Source organism: Colossoma macropomum, unplaced genomic scaffold (assembly GCF_904425465.1).
Source record: "Colossoma macropomum unplaced genomic scaffold, Colossoma_macropomum, whole genome shotgun sequence".
NCBI classification, from domain to species: Eukaryota; Metazoa; Chordata; class Actinopteri; order Characiformes; family Serrasalmidae; genus Colossoma; species Colossoma macropomum.
The window spans coordinates 42,638,386-42,652,412 of record NW_023494787.1 but is presented as its reverse complement, the minus strand read 5'-3'; the positions used below and the strand labels follow the sequence as shown (position 1 = coordinate 42,652,412).

General features: G+C 38.3%; 2 protein-coding genes across 2 annotated transcripts; one reads left to right on the top strand and one right to left on the bottom strand.

Moving 5' to 3' along the window:
* Positions 1-115: 115 nt before the first annotated feature.
* Positions 116-4,370, bottom strand: zgc:103625 (methyltransferase-like 26 B). Its single transcript, XM_036567440.1, has 8 exons — positions 4,321-4,370; positions 3,507-3,575; positions 3,026-3,228; positions 1,674-1,836; positions 1,500-1,559; positions 519-586; positions 340-418; positions 116-250 (listed from the first exon to the last, which is right to left on the bottom strand). The coding sequence occupies exons 3-8, from the start codon at positions 3,223-3,225 to the stop codon at positions 203-205; spliced, it is 618 nt and encodes a 205-aa protein (XP_036423333.1). The 5' UTR covers positions 3,226-3,228; positions 3,507-3,575; positions 4,321-4,370; the 3' UTR covers positions 116-202.
* Positions 4,371-4,648: 278 nt separating this feature from the next.
* Positions 4,649-9,675, top strand: mrpl12 (mitochondrial ribosomal protein L12). Its single transcript, XM_036567430.1, has 5 exons — positions 4,649-4,837; positions 6,883-7,075; positions 7,163-7,240; positions 7,344-7,481; positions 9,184-9,675. The coding sequence occupies exons 1-5, from the start codon at positions 4,779-4,781 to the stop codon at positions 9,298-9,300; spliced, it is 585 nt and encodes a 194-aa protein (XP_036423323.1). The 5' UTR covers positions 4,649-4,778; the 3' UTR covers positions 9,301-9,675.
* Positions 9,676-14,027: the final 4,352 nt, after the last annotated feature.

Here is a 14,027-nt window from a genome sequence, read left to right as displayed (position 1 = left end):
GGTGGTATGGGAAACGTGCAAAATAAATCATGAAGTGCACCAGAACAGACAAACATGTTTTATCACAGACTTATGGGGGGAAATCTTGACACTGAACTGTAGCTGTTATCTTAAGTAAAAACATTTTGAGATTATTGATTTACTGGAGGTCCGTCTGTGTGGTTTTGAATCCTGTTTAACCATCTGGGAGGATCTTGATGTGTCACACCTTTCGAAAGACCAGGCATTTGTTACTTTCTTCCATCTCGATCTTTTGGAGAGATACAAAAGTAATACATGTTCATTGTACTAGCACACATTAATGGTCTTATGTTTTATATTTGATGAACTGCTACGCACCATTCTCTCTAGGCGTAACCCATTTCCGAATGCAAGCTGTCTTAGCACGTCGATGTCTGGAAGGCCCCACTCTGGATTCCTGGTGAAGAATTACTTAAAACTTTATACTTATAGTTTCAATGAAATGCCAATCTCTATGATTTAAGCAGAGACAACAATAGGTTAAAGCGAAAACTCACATCTCTCGTAACCTCTGGTCTAATGCTTCATTGCAGATTGGTGTGATCATTCCATTGATAGCATAAGGCTAAAATAGGATTTCAAACATCATATAGTAATTATACATTAGTAAAGCAGCAGCGTCAATTATAGAAAAGACAAGAACAGTCATTCATCAGTGTTTGATTTGAGCTACGTTCACATACAGTACTGTGCAAGTATTATGTAATTTCCAGTCAAAATGGCAATTAAGTACAGTTTTTTTTTACACAGTATTTTGGAAGTGATTACATATAAAATTATTTTCCAGCACTGAAGTTTTAAAAAACAAAGATTATAAAGAAAATGGGACTCTTAACAACCACCAAAACTGTCGCCATCAGAAAAACAGAACTTAAAGCTTCATCTTTAAAGGATTGAAAATCAAACTTCATTCTTGCTTCAGATCAGAAAAAATACAGGTGTTTTTCCCTGTCCATCCTTCCACTGTGAGAAGACAACTCAACACTGGGTCTGAAAGGATGTGTAGCCATCAAGATGTCCTTACTGAGAGATGAAAATGGACAAAAGAGAAGAATAAGAAGAAAAATTGCAAACCAAAGAAGTTGCTGGTGTTCTCAGAACAATGGACTGTCCAGATCTCAACATCATGTAATGTATATGGGATTACTTGGATTGTGAGAGGCAAATAATGCAACCAACTTCTAGGCCTGAACTTTAGAGATGTAAAATAAATATCCCTATATTATAGAGGGCCTCTGTGTAATTATCTTTTAAATATGTTTTCTGCTTTTTTTCTGAGCCTGAAACGTGAATAACTTAACAGATTTCACTGGAAATTTAAAAAATGAACCGTGGTCTTTGACTTTTGCACAGTACTGTATGATTTTGTACTTCTTATGAAAACACTGTATAGATCCCAATGCAAGATCCTTAAGTCCTCAATAGCTTATGTCTGTTGTACACACTCACATCAACCTCTTCTATATTATATTACTCACCCCGTAAGTTATTAAGATGCCATCCTGCTTTAGAATCTGTCCAGATCCTTTAAAGACACCCTGTGGGCACAATAAGAGTCATTTTAATGAAACCAATAGATATCCACATAATCAAAGGTATCTTATACAAGCTTGTCATTTGATATAATTATGATTGATGTGTGGTAGTTGTACTTCTGCGGTATTGAAGCTGCTGTACTGAAGCAGGTTGATAGCTATGATGACATCACAGGAGCCTTGTGGGAGTCCTGCCCACTTCTCCCAGGGTTCCCTGGCATCCAGAAACACTGGCTGCAGCACTGACTGCACCTTGGTGGCATCAATATAAGCCTGGATACTACAGCACAGATAGATCATATACTAAAACTTGGTGTATTTGCCTCGGTGTAAAGACTGTTGCTGGTATTCTGGACACTAACAACTCAATGCAATATGAGGCAAAAGTGTTTTTTTTTAGCTGCATTAGCCTCTTCACACAATTCTACAGCAAAAATAAAGAAATAAACTTCAAACACCAAATATGTCTGATCAACTGCATTTAGGGTAAGGAACTTAATGTGTAAATTTGATGTTTGATTGAACCATCACTATAATTCTAGTATCATTGTTATCTAAATTAAGGCTGAATATTAACTGCATATTAAATAGCACCCTATTCCTTACATAGTGCACTATTTGAATTATGGAATTTTGGCTTTTTCACCCAAATAGTGCACTTTATGTCAAGTATGACATTGTGTGCGTGTGGCTGAATCCCAAATGTCTTATCCATTAGATATATTATGCACCTTGGGTGCAGGAGCCATTATTTTAAAAGCCATGTTGTGCATTACATAGGGAGTAGGGAGTCATTACAGATTCAGCCTAAATGATCAGAACAATAAAGAACATTTCAGTGACTGTATTGTCATATCCATCCAAATTGTCTATATCTAAGTGCAATTATGCTCAGATTAAAATGGCATTCTGGTCCAAAACAAGCACTTAATGTGTTATTTGTCATGTTTTATAATAGCTGCAGACTACTACAAAACATGACAAATAACATTATGAACTTGTATTATGTATGCAAATACATAATATAACAATTGGAAATCCTTCCACTGCGATAAAGAAATCCTGACTGCTAGCATAGCAACTGATCGGCAGGTTAATGAATACAGACATGACATTCAGTGTACTAGCAGTAACATTAGCCAGCTAGGGGGAAAAAATCACATTTCCAAAAACCTGCCTTCAAGTATTCGCCCCAAAGCCCTTGTAGTTTTTTAAAAAGCTCCTCCCACCTTCAACATACATCATAAGAAGAAGGGTTTCCAAATCTTTGAAACAGAAAATCTCTCTCTAGAGACTACTGTTGCACACCTCAGGAGGTGAGTAGTCATGTTTACAACAGATGGTAGTGATACTTAAATTTTTCATTTTAGTCAGGGTGCCCCTTTCAGGGTAGACCAACATTGAGCGCAAACAAACTGACTAAGCGACCAATTATAAGGGTATAATTTGAATGTCCAGATCCCGCTCACCTGTTTCGTGATTCCTCTGTGATGTCTGATGGCTGCCAGGTAATAAAGGGCAGCTCCTGAGCAAAGTGAGTAACGTGCTGTCCCGTGCCTGAGCCCAGCTCCAGGCCAAACAGCTTTTTATTGGACTGATCCTCCAGCATGTCCTGCAGAACTGACAGCAGAGAGGCCTGGCTGCGCTCGGCTGCAGGGGACACCAGCATGATCTGCACACAAGAGGGGGAGCCTAGAATCATCTCTCATGCAACATAACCTTTATAAAAAAAGAACTATAGTAAAGAATTAGCTTTGAAGCACATGAATTTCTATAGGATTTCAATATAGTAAACTAGCACAATTACTATAGTTCACTAGATGATACTACACAAATATGACAGATTACTATTAAATGGTACAACATGAATATTGTAAAGAGGTAAAAGTATTATTGATTATTATCAAAGTATCATACAGCACTATAGAAATCTGATTCTTTCACACTCACCGGTCTTCACTGTTTGCTTTATACGCAGCCAACACAAAGAATGGAGGCACTGTGAGGCATTGTACACTACTGATGGCAGATGGAATTGGAGATTACTGCTTAAGAAGCTTCTCGTGGCCTCCTCCCTCTTAACATTGTAGTCAGACTGTTTTGCTTTACGAAGGATAAATATCAGGACACATAGCTTTTAGAATCTTTATGATTTACATAGAATTCGGATATGGTTTTCATAGATATGTTGTTTCTAGATATTATATCACTTGCTGTGTCCCACTATAGTATTGAATACATTTCCTTTAACTGATCAGTGCTTAATTAAGGACACATTCCAGTAAAAGCCTAGCCTTCAGTATATTATTTATTGTGTTATGTTGTATTCTATAGTGCAGCGCTGTATCCATCAACGTCATCGATTTGGCAGGATTTTGTATTCGTTTTGTGTTTTCATCTATCAATGTTCTCTCACTACAATACCCAGCATGCATTGCACAAATATGTCATTGAGAATCCCCCAGTGGCAATAAATAAATGCACTTTTGTAGAGACTAATAATTAAAGACATGCTATTCGAGTTCCTAGCAGTAGTGTTAGCTATTCGGCGTCTGAATTATCCAGCTAGCAGGAAAAAAATCAAACAGCCAACTCTCATGTACTTGTAGTTTCTCAAAAGTTCTTCCCACCTTCAAAACACATCATGAAAAGTGTTTTTTTTCTTGACTTTTAAACTGGAAAATATCACTCTTGGGACTCCCACGTAGGAGGCGAGTCGGCATGTTTACAACAGATACAGAAATAGTAAAATTCTTCATTTTACCCAGTGTGCCCTTTTAATAAGCGATAGACAATTTAGGAACCTTAGGAGCCTTCAACTGGTTTTTCAATAAAGTTGTATGACAGGGGAAAAGAACACGGCTGTGTTGCCAAGTTGGACAAAAAAACATTTTTTGCTTTAATTTTGAGAGATGACGCTAACAGAAAATTACGCGGAATCACAGTTTTAAGTGTAGTATTGAGTGCAGAAAGAGGGAATGTTTGTCAGAGTACACTTAAAATGATCCAGAGAGAACTACAGAGCAGAATGAAGCGTGAGGGGGAATGGTTAGGAACGCATCTGGCAACCACGTCACCAGCAGTGCATTGTGGGTAGGTCAGGGAAAGAGAGCGGAGGACGCCATGTGCTTTTGAGCGAGAGGGAGCCGGGGGTCTGGAGGCAGCAGCGGGAGCGATCTGATCACAGAAAGGGCGGAATAACAGGGGCAGGTTTTAGTTAACATGTACTGCACACTGCACTGCATCCGGACATCGCTGCGGGTGGCCGCTCAGGCGCACGGGTGAGAGGACACTCATGTGTTACGTGTTTAAGTTGGTGCTGGAGAGGATTCAAGGACAAGAGCACGAAGCTGAAGTCAGCTACATAATCGCCAGCTTTGTGGTCTAATTTTCCCGTTCCACCTTAAATGGTGCAGTGGTTACGTTCTGGCAGTGGTTAGGTTCTGGGTTCTGGCTTTGGATTTTCCCGTTCCACCTTAAATGGTGCATCAGTTAACTGCTGCATCGTTTAAGGTGGAACGGGAAGATTCGAATAGGAGGCTGAATTCAGCCTCGTGACAAGAGCCCCGTTTCAGGCTGAAGTATTATCTATGAACACATTATTAATTGTATCTGGCACGCAAAGGACGCTTCACACAGCCCTGTCTGTGCATTAGGTATGATTATGGAACAGAATTATGTAGCTATATAGTTAGTTAGCTAGTATAGTCCGTATTCGCAGCATTGGCCGGACACTGGGTGGCCCATGGTCGTGATCTAGAGTCCATTTCCTCAGGATACATAATATGAAGCCGAGTCGTGGTTTCTTGTCATGCCTAGGACAGTGTTAAAGGTGTTCATAGCAGGCGAGAAAGTCTTTTCTGTTTTCTAGCAGGTTAGCCACGTTAGCTTGCGTAAGAGTGGGAGAGATGCTGTGCTATCAAGGTCAAGTAGACGCGGCTACTTCAAATTTGGCTACTTCCAGGCTTAATACGAGGCGTAAGTCCTCTGTGCCGTTGTATGTGGTAAAATGACATGCCGTTTAACTGTACGGTTGGCACCCACTAGAATGTGCTAGCTAGGTTTCTTATGCAGGAGTATAGAAGAGTAGAGAATTTAAAAGCGCTTAGATGTTTTCAGGAAAAAAGTCGAAGTGTCTTGTCAGTGTAACGTCATCAAGATCCAGGGTTTGTGCGCTTCAGAGGATGAAAGTCATTTTCTTTTCTGTTCTCAAGCTCTTATTGTCTGTTCATGTGCTGATTCTGTCTCTCTAATGCACATTTTCCCTCGCTCTTAAAGGGAAATCCCACCGAATTTTAAAAATAGTTCACTTTCACTGTTTGAAATGTTAAGTCATTCAGAGTTGTTTGGCATGACATGGCTCATTGTAGAGAAAACTACAGACAAGACTTCTTTACAGTGGTGGTGATGGAAACCAGGGGTCGCAATGGCAGCAACACAAACATAGCCATTTTATTCACTGTCTCAGGCATTAGGGCATGCATTTGTAACCATTTCATGTAATGGCTGTTTGTGAGATAGCTTTTAGAGGTATTAAACACTTTAGACAAGAAAGATTTCACATCAAACCACTCTGAATGGCTTTGTTGACAACATAATCAACTTAACCAACTAGGCAGACATTTTGAAATATTGGTGGAATTCCCCTTTAATAGCAAGAACACTGAACATAGAAAGTTTGGGAAGTCAAAAAGCAGCCTGGAAACAGCCTTAGAAATGTATGGAAGTTCTTCAGGAAAAGAGGAAAGACATATGTATTGTATTGTCTTGGATTGAGCCTTGTTCAGCTTTGCAGTCCTATTCAAGAGTCACAGTTCTGTTAAGTGTAAGAAGCCAAAATCTCAGTAGATTAAAATTGGGAGTAAACAAGAACTGGACGATCTGTTTGCTTTCTTTTTTTAAACTGCAATAAACCCAATGAATATCATTTTGTATTGGTTAAGCATACAGATGTCACCATCATTTGACAAGCAAAGATTCAGATAAAATTAAATTTAATTGATAAACATGCAGTTGTGATACACCTTGCAGTATGTTAAAGCACACTTATAACCAAAATGAATAATTCGCTTTTATTGGAATACATGTATACCTTAATTTAACAAAACGCTCATATACAACTGTGATTGGTCAGGAAAGCACTATGATTGGTTCATGAAGGGTTCATTTGCATATTGTAGCCATCTGGGACATCAGCATTACAGTATGTCAACATCAGGTTAATAATTAACTATTACACTGTGCAGCCTGGCTCCATTCTAAAAACATGCTTATTGTGTTGACTTGTATACTTTATTCATGATCTCTAAATGTGTACCCTCCACAGACATCATCTTCCAGCACCGGCCCTGTGTGCCCTGAGGACACTCAGGACCAGTCCTGCCAGTCTGACCAATGCCATCGCTACCCCCCCTTTAGATGGAGCCCCCAAACAATACTCGCCTAAAATCCAGCAACTGGTCAATGATATATCCAGTTTGACCCTTTTAGAAGTGTCTGATCTCAACGAGCTGCTCAAGGTAGTGCACACAAAGTGACATTTTTCATAAAATGACCCGTCTTATTACAGACGTCACTGATAAATATTTCTTTTTGGTGTTTCTTAGAAAACCCTCAATATTCAGGATGTAGGAATGATGCCCATGGGGGCAATGGCTGCAGTGCCATCTGCAGGAGCAGCTTCGGTAAGATTTGGGCTGTTCATACAGATATGGACACATCTGTTCTTGTCAGATGCTGATCGTGTGACTGTCTAATGTGCTCTGGTTTGTGAATTTATGTGTGCAGGCAGCAGAAGAAGACGCAGCCCCAGCAAAGAAAGAGAAAACTCATTTCACAGTGAAACTGACAGAGTTAAAGGCAGAGGATAAAGTCAAACTGATTAAGGAAGTGAAGAACTGTATTCAGGGCTTGAATCTAGTACAGGTAAGTTTCGGTCCTGCAGTATGTTTGTTTACTTTGATAGGGAACAAGCTAGGTAGTCAATACGTGGTACTCCATTAGAAGATACAGGAGAATCAGTCTGAATTTAATGTATAGTCTTTACGGTCTGTCAGAGGGGTTGGGCACTATGATGATATAATGTCACATATAGTAATGATGGATTACATCACAGTACATTTTTTGGCTTTAGACCAATTAGAGACAGCCTAAACAACAACCGGTGAATAGAAACTGCATAAACTGTATAGAAGCTAATGATGTTAGCTGTTTAAACAATGGAACATGAAAAGGAGTGTGTTATCGCAAAATAACATCACGGCTGTGATTTGGTTGCAGGCGATAACACACGACCTCAAGTGTTCTTTTGCTTTTATACAACAGATAAATAAATAAATTAAGAAATAAATAAATTGGGCTGTGAACGTGGCATGTAATATGTTTTAGCCGTTCCTTCCACCAAATTATAGTTTCTTAACAAGCAGCTTGTTGCTTTCTTTAAAGTAACGAGCTCCGCCCACTCGCCGCACAGTCTGCTGTAAACCTCGCCTTTTGAAGTACGGACTGAGCCATAAAACTTCTACAATATCAAGTTTAGCTCAGTTTTGTCTTTTTTTGCCAGAACAATATTATTGTTGTTTTGTTCCAGCCAGTCTGTAAAGCATCTTACAGCCCATTTTGTTTGGTGACTGGTATTTGGTTCATTTCTGGTTAATTCCAGGTTGTTTAGCTATTCTTCTGTCACAGCTGCTGACTGAAAAGCTGCTCAGTGGTGATGACACTTTGGGAATTTAGTGTAGTTTCATCTTCAGAGTCTGACCAAATCGTCTGTAGATCAAATGTAATTTTAAAAGTATCCATTTTCTGTTTGTGCACAAAGTAAAAACGTTCAAATGGCTTTAGCGTCTCCTACAGCTGTCAAAGTCGTTGCTTAGCAACCACGCCTCAGCGGAGTGATACAGTGTGAAAAAACGTGATGTCATGGCGAAATAAAAGCACGGTTAGAACGCTTCTCAACCAGTCAGCTTGCGTGGCTGGAACTAACTGTCGTATCATATGCCATAAAAAGCAGGTAACATGGGGAATAAAATTTAATTCTTTGATTCTGATGATATATCAACTAGTTTTTTGAAATTAAGAAATACCTGTTACTCTGTACTGTATTTATGTTTGTTTGCATTCATTATAATGCCATTTTTTTTACAAGCCAAACACTCTTACAGTCAAAATAAATTATTTTAAATAACATGTTTAGGTGTGTGTTTATTTATGTAGAGTGTAAGGATGAATCAGTGAATTAAAATTTAAAACTATCTCATCAGTTACTTTTTATTGTACAGTTTATACACTGCTTATTGTTGTTTACAGGCTAACTAAAGCCATCTTTTCATATATGAAGAATTTTCTTCCAAAATGCAGTATGTTTAGTCGTAACAAGTACAGGTTTGAAAAGAATGACGTGTAAAAAGTGCACTTGTAAAATTTCTATTTCTCTAAGTAAAATGTGAAATGAATCATAGTATAGTGTTTATATTTATTTGACATATGTAAACCGCACAGTATAAATTCAGGAAAGTGGTGTTTATTGCGTTTTGGAACTAGACCCTTCATATATTGTCCTCCTTGTTATGTCAGCATGCTCCTGTGTTGCTTATTGAGAGATTTCTATATTTTTCTTCGCCTAAAGGCCAAGAAGCTTGTTGAATCCCTGCCTCAGGAGATCCGGGCCAACGTTTCCAAAGAAGAGGCGGAAAAGCTGAAGACGGCGCTGGAAGCAGCAGGTGGCACTGTGGTTCTGGAGTAGACCCTGCACCTCTTCAATACTGTCTTGTCTTTTTTTTTGTTTTTTTTTTTACACATCAAAGGTGACCAGAATGGAAAACAAGTAATGCCTTTAAACATTACCCCACGATCTGCCAGTGACTGTCTGGGTGTGAGAACTCACAGACTGGACTTTAGCAGGCACTGGGCCTGCGCACACTCACCACCCAGTCATCGGCTTTGTCTGTCTGCCTGATAGCTGTAAGCATAGAGCTACAGATGTGATGGCCTGGGCAGTTCAGATGGAGTTCTGCCTGTATGTCTGTGTCTGTTTCATAGGGCATGGGGACATATGCCTTAGACAGAGGGGCACGGTTGCCATTGCCTGTGGTTAAATAAATATGTCATATAATACTGTGTAAAACTGTGTCATCAAATGAACTGGAGATAACAAATAACAAGCATCAGTGCAGCTGACAAGTGGGTTGTAATTGGACAAATTTAACCAGGAGTTGTTACTCAGTCTGGTTTTTATATGCAGTGAGAGTTAAAAGTAGTTGGTCGTTCATGTCTCCATATGGCATACACTAGTATCTGGCAGTCATCACAAGGTCTAAGTTTACAGACTGAACTCTAAATGATTTATGTGCATTCAGTATGAATTTGTGTTGAATTTGCTTTACAATATTTTACATTAAATAAGTCATAACATAAAAGCTGCCACCTCTAAGATTGAATTTCCATTCAAAAGCATTTAGGCTTTTCTCCTGACTGTATATTGATCATCAGAAATGACTGACACATATTTTCAGGAGTCTGGTGATCCTGCTGCCTGAATATGTGGCACTACTGAAGTACAGTCAACCTTTGTGGTGGGGGGGCGAGTCATGTTCAATTCAGTGCTTTTTCTTCAAGAAAACCAAAGATGTGTTGAAAATGCCCTTAATTTCACAGACTCTTTTAAATCTGACTAATTAAATCATAATGTAAACAAAGTCATTCAGAGTGGTTAGATGTGAAACATACAGAACCAGAATTGTTCACAGTGGTGGTGATAGGAACCAGACATCAGACAATTCCTACTTCAAGCGTGTAAAAGCTACTCCACAGTAAAGTTATCAAAATAGTAAAAAATATATTGCCTGATGCCTGAAACATTTTTATGATAGTTTTATTAGATGACATGTAGGTTCACTGGTAGTTTTTTATAGTAAACAAAATAGCTATATGTGTGTTGGATATGTTGCATATGTAACTTTTGGTTTTTATCACCACTACTGTAAAGAAATCTAAGTCAGTAAGTTTCTCTACAATGAATCATATCACAAAACCACTCTGTTTACTTATAAATGACTGAATTATGTAGAAATTTTGAAGAATAGGTGGAGTTCCCCTTTCAATACATAAAGAACTGCCCCCAAAAAAGACAGGTCTAAAACAGATGAAAGTAAGCATTTTAACTATAATACCGTAGTATAGCATAGCTTACAACCTGTCTGTAGTAAGCTGTTTGTACTACACTGGGAACAAAGGTTGCTTAAAGGTTGTTTTAAATATACATGATTTAGTTACGTATATTAGCTCAACAGGAGTGAAATATCAACATAATATATGTTAGTACTTACTCCAAGTAACTCATTCCAAGTTGATGTAACATTTAATTTGTGTGGAACTGATGTGCACATTTGAATCAAGTAAATTCTACACCTTTTTTTTCCAGTGTAGTGCACTAAAAGCAGAGCAAGCAAAAAAGCATAATTTTGCAATGCAATATTATCGGCCAGTTCTACTCCTTATTGTAATAAAGAACTGGGGTCATCATCATTCTGTGGGGGTTTAATTTGTGCTCTGCTTTTCACTTCACACCCTAAAAATTTCAGAACATTTTTATTTTAAAAGCTGTGGCCTTTAAATAGCCAGGCCTTCGGTTTGGACCATAAAGAAACTAAAAAAATGCATAACACCGCCTTTACGATGATGTTCATTTCTGCTAGCGCCTCTGTGGCATTCTAGTTGCATGTTAGAGCTAAGCTAACAGCACATGCACGTTTTGGCCATTCTGGATTAAACATGGACATCTGAAACTTGCAAGCAGACATATTAAGATATATTTTACCTTGCAGCAGTTTTACAGCGGCTCTTTCTATAAAAGAGCTCTAACATAGTTTTCCATTTCAAACATCTGACTGAAATGTATTGGTCAGGCTACTACTGGTACTCACAGTCTGTGGCTTCCAGAAGGCCTAGAGTGACGTTTTTCCTCATGAAATTCGTGCCAACCATTATCAATTAAAATGTGACTGTAGGTTCCTAATTATGTTGATGAATAATGTGGCACATTAGGCCTTTGGTTCAGCTCCTGAAGTTCTAAGCAATGGAAGAGCTTGTTTAGCTTTGTGGTATCTGTCTAGATACATCACAGAAAAACAAAAAGAATTCTGATTGGATAATTTTCCTTTCCATTTCAAAAAGTTCCCCTCTCCATTTAAGTTTTAAGGGTGTCCGTCACCACAGCTGACTTCAAAACTGGAACATGTTCAGTCGCCCTACTTTTAGAATGTTGGGTGTCTTTCTGTCAGCAAGAACCACATAATCCAGCAGTCACTTCAAATTTCAGTGCATGAAAAAGCAATGCAATGTGTAACCATTGTGTTTAAAACTTGCCAAAATTATGGCAAAACAACAAAAAAAAATTTGTCCACCCAAAGCACATTTTTGCTCTGGAAACTAAGCAAAAGCAGCCTGTTGATAATTATCTGGCAACGCAAAGAACCACAGACATGTAACAAAGTGGGTACACTGTACTGAATCCACTTGGACTCAGGCCCAAACCAAAGTGTACTGCAGCAAACAATGTGCTCTCTAAAATGTGTTAATTAGCTCAAGTCTTCCATGCCTTAAATTTGAAACAGAATGCAGCTTCCTTATAACCTTCCTTATTTCTTTAGAAATGGTTCTATATAGAACCATGAGTACTAAAAAACCCTTTGCATGATTAAAGGGTTCTTCGCATCATTAAAGTGTTCTTCAGATTGATGGAGAATGTGTTGTAGATGGTTCTATATAGAACCTTTTTGAGAAGGGTTCTATTTAGCACCAGAAGGATTATTGTAACAAGCTTGACATCATAAGAGTAGCAGAACACTTTCTGGTGTTATATAGAACCATTTACCGAACCATATACAACAATTTCAATCAATCTGAAGAGCGACTTCACCATGCAAAGAACCATTTAAGCAAGCAAAAAATTCTTTGAAGATTCATGGTTCTATATAGAACCATTGTCTTCATTGAAAAACCCTTGAAGAACCATCTTTTTTAGGAGAGAAGAGAGGTTGTTTCTCCAAAATACTGTTGTTTATGAGTGTTTGGTTTCTCTGGTTCATCATGACTCATCCAGTTTGACTTGTTGCCCAGAGTTGTACGCTCAGAGTTCGGCCGCCCTTCATCATTCAATCCCTCGACCTGTGACCTACTGTGTGTGTAGGCCAAGTTATTGTGAATGTCAGCTGAGAGCAGATCAGACTTCTACCTGTTCTGTGTTTTCAAGTTGCCATAGTATTGTAAGTTTGAGGTGGCTTTGTAGGAGACACACCATCCTATTTTCTCACTGCTGGTCCATTCACAACTTCTGCTGAGGTCATGAATAGCTTGCTACTATTTATGTTCGTCACGTAGACCTGGGCTGCATTTCCACCCGGAAACCGGCTGCGTCCAGCTCTTGACACAGAGAAGCGAGCACCGAAGATATCAGCCTGGCATGTTCATTAGCCCAGCCCTCCAGAACTCTTAGATGTCATTTAATTTGCTGTGAAAGGATTAGTGTGGCTCAGGTTACCTACTCATTGCACATAGGTCAGCAAGGGCATTTCAAAAAGCCCATTCTGATTCTGAGATATCCTAATATCCATGGACACAAGCTTACTCCACCAAAGCCAGCTGCATGAAGAACTTCCCTCATGAAGAAAGTTGTCTCTGAATGTTTGCCCATACTTCGTTCTCACAGGTTATTCTCCTGACCATGACAAATACTGGAGCCCAACCTGGAATAAATAAAAAGCTTAATGTTTTATTATTTGAATACATGTGAATATACAAATATTGCTGCCTGGTTTAGTTTTAAAAAATCCCAAATAATTTAATTGATTTTTAATTCTTTTTAAAATCAATTTTTGTATCTTTAGTATCTTTTACGATTTACTTGACCAAATTCTCATTACCACACCACAGTAAGATTTGAAGATAGGAATGTAAATAATGTATTTTCCTCACAACTTTATTTTAAAATAATCTATTTACTGTTGTTGGTATTTTAAAGCTGCACTTTACAACAAAATATAGTATTCTGCAATTTTATCTCATTACCTAAACACATTGGCTTATTTTTCTCTTATTAATATAAAAAAGCAACAAAAAAAATCTTGATGAATATCAGTAATGAGATACTGTGTACTGTGCAAAATAAATGAAATACCCTTCATTTATTTAATTTCCAGGTAAAATGACAATTCTGTACAGTTAATTTACTTTCCTGTTTTCAAGTGAAAACAGAGGATTTCTAACAGGTTTCCAAAATTACCAATAACACGTCTCCAAAATTGTTTAACAGGTTAAATAACGTAAGGATATAGAGGAAAAATAGGATTCTCAACAAAAATAAAGTTTACAAATCAAAAGCTGCTGGTGTTCTCAGAACAATGGACTGACCTCTCCAGAGTCCAGACCTCAACATCATTGAATCTGTTTGAGATTTCTTGGATTGGCAGGAGC

Coding starts and splice junctions, on each gene's coding strand:
- zgc:103625 (XM_036567440.1), bottom strand. CDS start 3,225: ATGCTGGTGTCCCCTGCAGCCGAGCGCAGCCAGGCCTCTCTGCTGTCA. Junction 1,837..3,025: donor ACAGAGGAATCACGAAACAG/GTGAGCGGGATC, acceptor TCTGTGCTGTAG/TATCCAGGCTTATATTGATG. Junction 1,560..1,673: donor GCAGCTTCAATACCGCAGAA/GTACAACTACCA, acceptor TTGTGCCCACAG/GGTGTCTTTAAAGGATCTGG.
- mrpl12 (XM_036567430.1), top strand. CDS start 4,779: ATGTACTGCACACTGCACTGCATCCGGACATCGCTGCGGGTGGCCGCT. Junction 7,076..7,162: donor ATCTCAACGAGCTGCTCAAG/GTAGTGCACACA, acceptor GGTGTTTCTTAG/AAAACCCTCAATATTCAGGA. Junction 7,241..7,343: donor CATCTGCAGGAGCAGCTTCG/GTAAGATTTGGG, acceptor TTATGTGTGCAG/GCAGCAGAAGAAGACGCAGC.